Here is a 13,177-nt window from a genome sequence, read left to right as displayed (position 1 = left end):
CGCCACCAACCACTGCCGTCGCCATCGCCGCAACCACTACCGTCAGCACCACTATTGTCGCAGCCATTGCCGTCAGTACCACCATTGCCGCCACCACCATCGCCACCATTACCACCACCACGCCGCCGCCACCACCACTACCACCATATGAAAAGGAAAGTGATGATCCGAAAAAAATTTAAGCTTAATAGAAATTATTTTTTATTATATTATTTGTTGTGTTATCAAACGCAATTCTCATTCTCAAAATAAAAATAGAACATGTTATCAAACACTTTTTTTTTTCTCAAAAACTGTTCCAAGGCAAAGAAATAGAAAAGAATTGTTTCTTTTCAGAAACAGTGCCAAAGAACAAAATGATTGCCATGCACACCCTATACCTAAAAGTTATTATCACGAGTACCATTCTCTAAAAAAGAATAAAAATAAAAATCACCAAGAGGTTTAAACATGTGTCTCGCCTTCCTAAGCTAGCCCATTGGACCAGCCTTCTGAGTAGCAATAGGGAGGAGTAGGGGTGAAAGTGGATTAGGCTAAACCGAGTTTTGTCCCAAAAAGTAAGTCCATATCAAAAAATTTCAATTTGACCTGACCCGATAGCATAGTATAAGTCTAACTATTAGCCTGACCTGACTCATTTATAAAAATAAATGGCTTGTCCTGACCCGTTAGCATGTTAATTTTTAACTTTCAAGCAGGATATTAACCAACTTCACAAAATACTCAAATTTTGTTGTTAAAACAAAAATAACAATTTAAATGTTCAAACAAAACCATAAATCACAACAACAACTTATCACAATCTGCATTTAAGTCACTTTTAAAAGCAAGATGCCCAAACTAAATAAAAAATATTTCATCAGATCCAATAAATCAATCTAGACTATGTAAATTAAAATAACTGAATGAAGGAAGTACTAGCCCGTTTTCCTCTCCGGTGTTACTGGTCCGAAAGAAGGACGGCTCGTGGAGATTTTGCGTAGATTATCGCGCGTTGAACGTCATTACATTGAAGGATTGATTCCTCATTCCAACCACTGACGAGCTCTTAGATGAACTCCACAGCGCACAGTGGTTCTCGAAGTTGGATTTGAGCTCGGGGTACCATCAGATTCGCATGGACCCATCCGACATTGACAAAACGGCTTTCAGAACACACGATGGGCACTACGAGTTTCTGGTCATGCCTTTCGGCCTTTGTAATGCGCCAGCAACATTTCAATCAACCATGAATAGGTTGTTTCGTCCTTTTCTTCGTCAATTTGTGATTGTTTTTTTGATGATATTTTGGTTTATAGCAAAACAGAGGATGAACATGTGAAACACTTACGACAAAATTTTGAGTGTTTACTGCAGAATCAATTTTTTCTCAAGAAGTCTAAGTGTTCCTTCGCACAACGCTCCATTGATTACTTGGGTCACATAATTTCCAAAGGGGGCGTCGGGCCTGACCCATAAAAAATTAGAACCATGGTAGAATGGCCTTTACCTACTACCTTGAAGCAGCTGCGCGGTTTTTTGGGTTTAATTGGGTTTTATCGAAAGTTCGTCCAACGTTATGCTACCATTGTTGCCCCCTCACCGACATGTTAAAAAAGGATGCGTTTGAATGGACTGAAGAAGGCCGTCAGGCGTTTGATAACCTCAAAGTGGCAATGACACAGGCTCCCGTTTTACGTCTCCCTGACTTTGAGTCAGAATTTGTACTGGAGACAGACGCGTCCGGTTTGGGAATGGGTGCTGTTCTTTTACAATAAGGACACCCGATTTGTTTTTTCAGCAAGAAATTTTGTAACCGGTTGTCAAAGGCGTCTACGTACGTCTGAAAGCTGCACACCATAACCGAGGCAGAGCTAAGATGGCTGCCTTATTTGCTGGGGAGACACTTCACAATCCACACTAATCAACGGAGCCTGAGGGAACTCATGACGCAGATCATTCAGACTCTAGAACAACAGTACTACTTGTCCAAACTCTTAGGGTATGATTATACCATTGCGTATAAGCCAGGTGCATCCAATCGAGTTGCTGATGCCCTCTCGCGCATGGACGTTCCGTCTGCAGAATTGCTAGTCATCACGGTGCCCCAATTCGAGTTCATTTCCAAGATGAAGGAATCCTATCACAGTGAGCCTGATGTGCAACGAATTTTGCAACAATTGGAAACTGACCCTCATTCTCATCCTCACTTGAGGGTCGTGAAAGGGGTGCTGTTATACAAAGACAAGATTTCTATTCCGTCCAATTCCCCACTTAAACAGTTGCTCTTACTGGAGTTCAATGCCTCTCCTTTGGCTAGGCATATAGGAATCAACAAGACCATTGCGCGTTTACAAGAGAATTTCTACTGCCAGGGTATGAAATCTGATGTAGTTACTTTTGTGAAATAGTGTCTGGTGTGCCAACAGGTAAAATCTTCTACTCAAGCACCAATTGGATTGCTGCAACCAATTGAAATCCCTACATGCGTATGGGAAGACGTGTCCCTGGACTTCATCGTGGGGCTTCCTTCTTTCCAAAATCACACAGTGATCTTAGTGGTGGTCGATCGTTTTTCTAAAGCGGCGCATTTTGGGATGCTCTCTACCCATTTTACAGCAGCCAAGGTGGCAGATATGTTTGCTCAGCAGGTTTGTAAACTACACAGTACGCCGAAGAGCATGATCTCAGACCGCGATCCCATATTTTTGAGTCGCTTTTGGCAAGAGCTCTTTAAATTCAGTGGCACCAAGCTATGCTTATCCACTGCGTACCACCCCCAAAGCGATGGACAGACGGAGATAGTTAATCGCACGGTCCAGCAATACCTTCGTTCCTTTGTTCATGAGCAGCCTCGTCTGTGGGGAAAGTTTCTTCATTGGGCTGAATGGTGCTATAACACCACCGTCCACTTGTCGACTGGTATGACGCCTTTTCAGGTTGTCTATGGAAGGGAACCCCCAACTATCTCAGCTTATACTTTGGGTAGCAGTTCATTAGAAGCTGTGGAGGCTGAGCTCGAAACAAGGGAGATGATCCTGACCAAGCTTAAACACCGTTTGTTGAAAGCTCAAGAGAGCATGAAAAGGTCTGCAGATCAACACCGATGACATCATGAGTTCAAAGAAGGGGATTGGGTTATGGTGTGACTCAAACCATACCGTCAAACGTCAGTGGCAGGAATTCGTTCCCAAAAGCTAGCTAAACGTTTCTATGGCCCATATCAAATTGTGCGTTGTATCAACCTAGTGGCCTTCGAGCTGGACTTACCAACAAGGTCTAAGATTCACCCTGTTTTTCACGCATCTATGCTTAAGCCTTTTCACGCTGCTAATGCAAGTGTCCCTGATCAGCTGCTGCCTCTACCGGCTGAGGCCATCGACAATAAACTCATTGTTCAACCCTTGAGCGTGTTAGATGTGCAACCGAGATCTGAACCTAATATGACTAATGTAACGCCCGGCCGCTTCAATAATCAATGACAATCCCCACATATTAACACGAGACTTTTCAGTGTGCTTTTTCCTCACTCGCACACTTCCTGGGAAAACTTCCCAAGAGGTCACCCGTCCCAGAATTGCTCCAAGTCAAGCACGCTTAACTATGGAGTTCTTCCGTTCTGGGCTACCGAAAAGCAGACGCATCTTGTTTTTATAGGTAGTACCAATTAATTCTTATAAGCTATCCCAAACTGTGCAGTCTCATACCTGCAGAGTCTTTGGAATCTCTCTCTTTCGGGTGTCGATTCGATTCATTCATGCATGTAACCCCTCGCTGGAAGCCTGTCAGGAGCCGCTCCTTGTCCATGCCTCTTTGCACCGGCGATCACTCCCCGCCCTCGTTAGCGCTCGGGATGTTACAACTAAGGTCTTAATCCAATGGTAAGGCTTGTATCCAGAGGATGCTTCTTGGGAATTGTTGTCTGATGTGCAGAACGTGTACCCTGACTTCCACCTTGAGGACAAGGATTGTCTTGATGGGGTAGGGGATGTTATGAGCCCACAACTTGAGGAATCTTTGGGCTAGGATGCTGTAAGCATGATCTATGCAGATGGGGACATAGACGAGGCTGTTCCAGAAGATGGGCTGGATCAACAAATTACCCCACTAGCTAGGTGGGCCAAACGTCAGAAGAATAAGCCAAAGTGGATGCATGACTATCATGTGGCTTAGGATGAGGGATGTTGAATGTTCTAGAAGGATTGCATTGCTGTAATAGTTAGTTAGCGAGAATATCGCTACATTGTTAGCAGCTGGCCGTCGTTTATTTTCCTTGCATTCTGTTATGCTTGTTGAAAGAGGTGGTGATCACCTGACTGTGTATAAAGGCACCATAGTTCTTCCATTAATGAATAAGCAATCTTCAGTATTTCTTTGTTAGTGTTTCTTTGTATTTGAAGGAGGTCCCTCACCCTCGAAGTGAGGTTTTATCATACAGACTCTAAAATAATTTTTTAAAATCCTAATCGAATACCATGTGATTTTTTTTCCATCCATTAAAATCCGAATTGAATACCAATAGATTTTTTTGTCCAAAAATAATTCATTAAAATTCTTTGAAATCTCAATCTAATACACCCCGTAACTCTAATATCATAGGTGTTAGATGGGGACATATTAATTATTTTCTATGTTTTGTATTTCTCTAACACATAAAATCATTAAAAATGATGATGAATCTTTTGAAATTGAGACGATAAATATTTTTGCAAACTTATTTTATATAAACACCGACATATAAATTTCAAATTATGTATATTAATCCAATATGTTGTTTACATAATTCTTAACGTTCGACGCACATAACTGACATAAGTGATCTCTCTGTCTAACATTAAATTATGGAAAGCGTATTTGTCCTTTTAAGTGACATAACTTATATCATTTTACTCTCATAAAGAGATGATATCCATACTTTTATATTTTTTTTGTCCACTTTCTCTTCTCCTTTATCTATCTCTTTCTCTCACTTAAAATGACACAACTTTACATCCTTTAAGATGATACACACTTTTCTCTTATAGTTTATTATTTAGAAAAATATTATATTTATAAGTTTTTGTTTATAAACTCTTCTAGTTTACTTATGTCTTACTCTTGCTGATAAAATATTCTTGAATATAATTTGTAAGTTTATAATTTTTTTTTATCAATATAACAATCTTCCTTAGGAAAATATTAAGTTAGTGAAGAGTAAAATTATGTACAATATTCGTATTCTTGAATAATAGAATAAATTAAACAGTGTTTCCCACAAGGAGGGAGAGGGAGACTTGTTCGCTAGGAACAGAGAATATACAAAAAGGAAGATCCTTCTTCTCTCTTCTCTCACTTTCTCCATACGCATTCTTACTTCCAACAACATTCAACATTTCTCACTGTAAGATCCTCTCTCTCTCTCTCTCTCTCACACACACCCACACACCAACTTTTAATACATTTTTTTTTTGTTTTTACTCAAACTGTTACTATTTTGGTTCTGGCGGGAACTGAAATTTTGCGCCGTTTTCGGTGATTTTAGCTTAATGCGTCGCTTATATAGACTTTATTGTCGTGCTATTATTATTTTTCATTTCAATTTTTGTCTTAGAGATCTTTGTTGGTTGGTTTTGTGTCGCATCAGCTTATCAATTTTTTTATCCTGGGAAATGGTTAGGGTTTCTGCTTCAGAGACACGAAGCTATGATAAATGATTTTGAATGACAATGAGATTGAGATGCAGTTCAAAACATGTTTAGAGTTGTGAGAGTGTCTCTGCTTATTTTCAATGACTTCGTTTTCATTTAAAAACAAAGTTCACATTTTTTATGTTTTTTTTCCTCCCCAACATAAAGTGCAAGCACAGTCTAGTTAAGCTACTTTAGTACTGAGGTAGCTTCGAATTATAATTCATTGCAGTGGCTTCTGTTTTGCACTTTCTTATAGCTTGTTCAGGAATTGTAAGATCATATCACTTAAAAGGGTTCTGTTGTGCTGAATTCTCAATGAGGGGTTCTCTATTTCTTCTCTCTGTCTGACAGGAACTGAGGCTTTATTTCAATGCCTCTTTTGAGGAGAAAGCCTTTTGCCTTGGCTGAGCCACCTAAGGATTTGGAGCCAACTGAGACTGTTTATCAAATTCGGTTTACGAAAGAAATATTTCGAGATTATCAGTATCCTTTGTTACTCAGCTGTATTTTTCAAATTGGAAGTGGTTAAACAGGATTATTAGTTTCTGTGATTTAGCTTTTTCAACTATCTCGAAAATTCACTGATGGTATTAGTCTTTAGCATTCCATTCTTGATGAGAATACTGCTTAGTATTCCTTAACATGAATTAGTGAATATTTGAACCGGATAAATCTATACCGCCAGAGGGTTTGGATGTGCAAAGTCACTGGAAAAACTTGCTTGACTTATGAAGGCGCTCTGGTGTCAGAAAAATATGCAACTGAGAAAGTTCAACAGTTTCCTAAAGAATTAATGGCACCTGCTCTAAGGATTATTCAGTACAGTAAGTACTATTCAGTTCTCAAATGAAGTGTATGTTGATAAAATGATGTGTCTAATTTTTTTTTTTTTTTTTTTTGTCTTTATGGCCTGATATAGATTATTTCCTTTTGTTCTGCATGGGTGATTCTAAATTTCTAATGTTGTCTGCATTTGGTGAATTTAAATTTACTTGGTTTCATAAAATATCTTTCAATCTGCTGAGTCTATAAGAATGCATAGTTGTTAAAAACTTAATATCCGGTATATACATGCTTGTGTCAGAAAGTAAGATGCTTGCGAAGTACATTGTGTGCAGATGCACTTGTAATGGGATGTGTACATTGAAATCCACAGTCAGACTTGTCACTTGAAGGTGTGACGTTGCTTACTTGAATGGTTGAACCAAAGTGTCATACTCTTTTGATAATTTGATCCACTAATGGTATTCGAAAATCGAAGGAGAAAAGGAAGTAGCTTTAGACTGTACATTCTACCCTGCTCTGAAGTTTGGGATTCCTATGTTGTCTGAGTTTGTGGTTGTCTAGTGTCTACCAAAGGTTTCAAATCAAGTGTTCCAATTTTTGGTCAGGAAAGTAGCCTATCAATTTGCAACTTACTGGTTCAATGCATGTATTACCTTTTACTGGTTGTTTATAAATTATGATATACTGAGCCTTATGTATAGCACCTATGTGGATCAGGTTGGAGATGAGTAAGCTTTGGCTAATTAGCAGATATTTTATTGCATTAATAGATTACTGTGTTGCTGGCAAAACAAACCATACAATTTTATTTAAGCTTGCTTGTGTATATCCAGTTGGACCATCACCAATTTGTTTTGGTAGACGAAAGTTTTGGGGAGGGGAATTTGCCTCATTCCAAGGTTAGGACATGCCACATGCTTTAGTGCGGGCTTAAAAGTGATACTTATAGATGACCTGCTATTTGGTCATAGAATGCTGTGCAACAAATGAAAGAGTTTGCGAAATTCATCCTATGTTTTATAGGCAAGCCCTCGGTACACAAGGTTCCCCAATTTTGCGAGGGTAGGGGTGCGGGTCTATTGTATGCATTTTTACCCTTGTATTTCTGCAAAGAAACTGTTTTCTAGATTTGAATCCATGACCTTCCGGTCACAAAGGAGTAACTTTACCATTGCTCCAAGACTCACCCTGATCCTATGTATTATGGATGATCATAAAAAAAAAAACTTTTGGTTTTCTTTGAGAAATTCTTGCAATTATGAGTATTGTTCTTGATTATCTACCTTGTGTGACGTATATGTTAATCCTTTATGTTATATTAGGTTAATACTTCTGGCAGCACTTACAGAGTTTAACTTGAAGCAATTGGCCGATGCCTTAACTTTTCTGGAGTTAAACTTCTTAAATTGAGTGTTTGAAATCCTTTAAAGGAAAAAATGAAATGAACTTTAGAATGTTATGGCGAACTTGAAAGTTGAAACTACAAAAGCCATTCTTATTTAAGAATAGTTATATAAAAATGTTTTTGGGGCATATGTCAGGTGTTGATTCAAGTTAGATTATACTGTTACTTTGCTACTGATCAGAGTGCCTGTATTATTTTTCATTCTATAATCCAAGTGATCTTTTATTGTTGCAGGTATGCTCCCTTTGAAGGATCTTGCTGATTCTATTGCTGAAGAATTGCAGGAGCGGTTGTTTGTGGGTGCTGAAGTTTATGGGAAAAAGGATAATGGAGCACATCCATGCAAAATATTGAAAGTCTTGCAGGAAGGTGGTAACAAAGTCCGTTACGAGGTAGCTTGGCTTGACAAAAACAATAATATAATTGAAAGAACAGAAGTCAGCTCTGAAGATTTGGTACAGAAGAAGCTGCCTTTTAGTAGAAATATGTTGAAGTCTTTTATCCGTGAATCTACATATCGCAATGCTCCTTGGGTTTTACATGATAAAGTGGCAAAAAATCATGGAATCTCAACTGACATTCCAGAGGAGTTAAGAGGAAGGATTTTCTTCAACAATGGACTTTTAGTCTGCAGCAAGAAAAGAAAAAATGAGGTAGATAGAAACAGGGAGGTGGTAGTTTCAGCTTCTTTTTGATTCCTATAATTTTTTTTTTAAAAAAAAAATGATCTGAGAAAGAAACATTACAAGAACACAGGATAGATATCATAATTTATAGATTATAATCTGTTGTAAATAATAATATTATTTTATTTTAAATAGAAAAGTTGTATTCTAGAATCTTTTTTGGGCTTAGCCCATTCGGTTATTTAGTCTCTTTAAATAGAGAGCTCTTGTACAATTGTAACACACAATTTTCACATAATACAATCCTACTTTTTAAGTTGGTATCAGAGCTCTCGATCCTGAGGGCTCTACTTCCGCAACTATCGCCTTTAGAGCCAAACCTTATTTGTTTGCCTCTCGCCGCCACTAGCTGCCATTGGAAATTTTTTTCCGAGGACCTTTTGGACCAAGAAGACCACGATTTGACCCTGTTTTTCCAGATCTATCAATCCATGGACGTTTCCCAGTCACAAAACAACCCAAACAGCCCAAACCACTACTGTTTTTCACCGGAACAGTACTATTTCTGTGCCTTTTCAACTCAGATCTGCCTCGGACCATCTCGGTTCGATCCTCGCCGCCTCCCATTTTCTTTGATGCCCAATGGGTTCTCTTATGAGGGAGCATGTTAGAGATATATAAAAACCATTAATGTAGCCTCACCTAATAGCTTAAGCTTTTGGGTTGAATTGGTTCTTTACAATTGGTTTATTAAATGAATTTATAACATTATTTTGTTTTGTTTTGAATTTATCATGTTCAGGAATCAAAGGGAGGTACTGAAAACTGTAAAAGGAACAAGTTAGGTGGGGCAAAATTTGATAGTTCTGCCCAAGAGAAAGGTAGAGTCCCGGGATTAAATGAATCTTTAGGTGCATGTAAATCTGGTTTTGTTCCTTTATTATGCAGTTGTTTAATTTGGTTTTGTTTTCTGCTAGAATAAGATTTCAACATGCTTTGAGTTTTGCAATTCATTTTTCCCTCTATCCTCTTGTTCTCTATTTTGATGGAATGGGATGTTGTGTGGAGGACTTTCAGGACTGGGGGAGGATCTCTTGTTAGGTTAACTAGAAACCATTTTCTCTCACAGTTTGGAAAAAGTTACTGTCTGATAATAAGATTGCATTACGTTGCAGTTGTCATTATATTGAATACACACATAATATCTTATATTTTTTATTTAACACCCCCCCCCCCCCTTTTCTCTCTCTCTTCTTTCTCTCTTGTGATTTTAGTTTATTTGAGAGGTTTTCTTGTTGCTATCCTAAATTTTGCAGAAAATGACCATAACAAGGAGGAACCAATCAAATATCCAATTGATGATCTATTGGTGAAGCCTGATCCAGATGATCCGGTTTTCACTAATCGCCCTTCTCCATCAAGAGACTTCAATGTTCCAATTTATTGTGTAGGGGATCTCTTAATGGTTTGGGATTTTTTCATGTCTTTTGGTAAACTGTTACGATTGTGGCCTTACTCTCTTGAAGATTTTGAAAATGCAATCTGCCACAAGGGTAGCAATGTTGTTCTCCTTGTGGAATCACATGCCGTACTCTTTCGGGTGCTCCTGAAATGTGATGATGAATACTCTTCAACTGTAGAGAAAAGAAAGCGGAAGTCTAAGGTTACTATCCTTCATATATATTCTTTTTGTTAGTGTCATCGATGGATAATTGTCCTTATTCCATAAGATGGTTGGTCCCAATTGAATCTTTTTCCTTGTAACTGGCATCCTCCTTGACTTGCTTATCCCAGTATTGTTTTTGATTTGGAAATATCTGATGCAATTTTATTTTCAGATTACAATGATTAATTGGACAGACTATGTACGTGATTTTCTAGATATGATCAATATTCCTGGCCTACGACACTATGAAGCAACCATAAAACGGGGACATTATGGTTTTCTAGATGTCAATGCTAAATTAGAAATCTTTTGTGAATTGGTCAATCGAGTCCTTGAAACTGCTATTCTCAGGGAAAAGTTGGATGAGTTTGTTGAACAGCGGCGGACACTTGGGGCCTCTAGAAGGGAAGAAGCACTGGAAGCTTCTAGGAAGAGAAAAAAAGAAAAGGAGCAGTTGAAAGCTGATTCTGAAAGCAATGGAGGTGTAGGTGGACATCATCTAAGTATCTCAACAAATAATAATCACAGATTACAGAATGGTGACATAGGAAAGAATAGAAACGGAGAGATAGAATCATCAAGCCAAAAAGATGCTTTGGATAGAAGGTTTGATTTTACCTTGCATGCTACATCTGCATGCATATGTTTATCTATCTACAAATCACATATTTCTCTATTTGGCTCTTATTGTTGCATTAATTTATTTTTCTTTTAAAAACATATAGCAGTGTGATCAACCATTCAAACCCTGCTTCAAAAATGACACCTAAGAAGTTTAATCCAGAGCTGAAAGGACCAGCAGAAATTGGAAATAAGGATCCATCAGAGAAGAAAAGTAAAGAAAAGAAGGTGCAACCTGTCTCCCTTATTGGATTGTGTTTAGTTATTTATGTTGATATTTTATTGACATTATTTATTACAGAGAGATTATTTTGAACGGGAGATGGAGAAACGATTTATTCGCACAAGCCCCTTAGGGAAGGACAGATATCATAATAGGTATTGGTGGTTCCACCGCGATGGGAGGATATTTGTTGAAAGTTCTGATTCCAAGGAGTGGGGATACTACAGCAGCAAGGAAGAGGTACTGGATACAGATAGCTTGCTATGTATGAATTTCTACATATATATCTTTTCTAATATTCAGTTTGCATACTTGAATAGCTTGATGCATTGATGGGTTCACTGAATTGCAAGGGTGAGAGGGAAAGGGCACTGCAAAAACAACTGGAAATTTTTTATAGTAGAATATGGTGAGTAAGATTTGCTTTTCAGTATATGACTTTCATGGAATCCATATATTGCTTTTCCCCGTCCTTTATTCCATTTTACACAGGGTTTAAGCTGTATTTCGTTGCATACTTCAGCAAAAGCCTTAGTTTTGGACTTGTGGTCCGACATGTACATATGCTTCATAAATGCTCTAAGTGGATAAAAATGAATGAAGGAATACATCAGAAAAATGCTATTATATTATATGTTTACTGTTAAATACAAGTCTCTTAGTGTTCTTTTATGTATGGAAAAGGATGTCAAGTTGCGCTCGTATTCTGGAATTATTGGTTGTTGCTGAAGTAGAACTTAATGTGAAACTATAAATGCTATTAAATTAATTGTCATGATAAAATAAACCACCTAATTGCTGTCACATGGTGGAACCTTCTAACTTACAACCTTTCTTTGAATATATACTTGAAAGTGAAACACGCATACACATGCACAAGTAAGAGAACAAGTGGTGGAGATACTGGTTGAGAAAATTAAGGGTGCTTTTGTTTTTTGTTTTGTTTTGTTTTTTTTTTTTCATTTTCATTTGATATGTTTTCATTCATAATTACAAAAGTGCCACCTTATTTTCACTTTCTTTCCTGTTTTCAAGAATTTGTAGAGAAATGATTAAAACAACGAAATCTTGCTTTTTCCGTTTCCTTTGCAAATTCTTGAAAACAAAGTTAAAATTCTGTGACATTTTTGTAATTATTAGTGAATACATTTCAACTGAAAATGAAAACAAAAATTAAAGCAAACGCACCCTAAGTGAAATGGAGAGAATAAATGGGATAATATTATTTATTTTTCTTAAAAAATACTTTAATGACCTTATTTTTTATTAGTTTCTTTGACAAAATTTTGAATTAAGCATGACTATTTTTTAAACACTCGGAACAAAGCATGAGGGCTGAAAGCTACCTCTATGTTCCCTTTATTAATAAAGATTTTATTTTTTATCAACATTTTCCCTTTGACATGTGAGGTTCTTTCTTTTTTATTGTATGTTTATAGCTCAGAATTCCAGAAAAGATCAAAGGATTTGATACATAAGATGGCACTGGATGACTCTGTGGTCCGGAGGTCTACTCGTGTTCGGGCTCCTCCTAGGGAAAATCCTGCCAGTGCTTTCCTCAGATATATTAATAAGTGGAAAGAAGAGTAGCTAATGCGGTGGTCTGACATATGGTAAAGTTCATCAAAGTGATTCAACCTGAAACTTTTAAGTTACTTGTTTTTTGATTCATTTGGTGGGATACATGGGGCGAGGGGGGCAAGGGAATGAGTTAGTTCATACTTTGAAGGTAATAGTCTCGTAGGTTTGGAGAAGATAGGGATTAAGTAGTTTTTCAAACTACTTTTTGATGATGGACGAGCATTTATATATGCTTGTTTTTTAAATTTAATACATTGACTTTTGCCATTCTTTTATAATAGTAGAAACTAGTATGAAAATGTCACTTTACTCTTGTATTGTATATTGCATGATTTCACCATTTTCCATTTGGATGTAATCGTGGCCATGGCCAGGCTCGAGCTATTTCTGATTATTTGAATAATGTCGGTTGGTTTTAGAAATACTTTTATCTTGTCTCTAATATTTTGGTTAGCTTGAATTGCCCCGGAACTAATCTTGTCCTGCGCTTGTATTATTAACCTTGATGGGTGCACAAGCACAAGTAGAACTCTCAAAAAGCAATGGAGAATGACATATATCATCTTCCAAATCTTTTTACGTTTTCTGGTATATTCAATTTTTTTCTCCACTCAATTTTTT

General features: G+C 37.4%; 1 protein-coding gene across 1 annotated transcript; it reads left to right on the top strand.

Moving 5' to 3' along the window:
* Positions 1-6,018: 6,018 nt before the first annotated feature.
* LOC133316671 (uncharacterized) lies at positions 6,019-12,765 on the top strand. Its single transcript, XM_061518452.1, has 10 exons — positions 6,019-6,131; positions 6,300-6,472; positions 8,074-8,492; positions 9,268-9,346; positions 9,782-10,128; positions 10,304-10,737; positions 10,857-10,980; positions 11,054-11,215; positions 11,296-11,384; positions 12,415-12,765. The coding sequence occupies exons 1-10, from the start codon at positions 6,019-6,021 to the stop codon at positions 12,563-12,565; spliced, it is 2,091 nt and encodes a 696-aa protein (XP_061374436.1). The 3' UTR covers positions 12,566-12,765.
* Positions 12,766-13,177: the final 412 nt, after the last annotated feature.

Source organism: Gastrolobium bilobum, unplaced genomic scaffold, assembly GCF_033153095.1.
Source record: "Gastrolobium bilobum isolate Gb01-03AN ecotype WA unplaced genomic scaffold, APGP_CSIRO_Gbil_v1 utg47204, whole genome shotgun sequence".
Taxonomy (NCBI): domain Eukaryota; kingdom Viridiplantae; phylum Streptophyta; class Magnoliopsida; order Fabales; family Fabaceae; genus Gastrolobium; species Gastrolobium bilobum.
The sequence above is the reverse complement of the archived record's forward strand: the minus strand, read 5'-3'. Positions and strand labels throughout refer to the sequence as shown.

Coding starts and splice junctions, on each gene's coding strand:
- LOC133316671 (XM_061518452.1), top strand. CDS start 6,019: ATGCCTCTTTTGAGGAGAAAGCCTTTTGCCTTGGCTGAGCCACCTAAG. Junction 6,132..6,299: donor GAAATATTTCGAGATTATCA/GTATCCTTTGTT, acceptor AACATGAATTAG/TGAATATTTGAACCGGATAA. Junction 11,385..12,414: donor ATTTTTTATAGTAGAATATG/GTGAGTAAGATT, acceptor GTATGTTTATAG/CTCAGAATTCCAGAAAAGAT.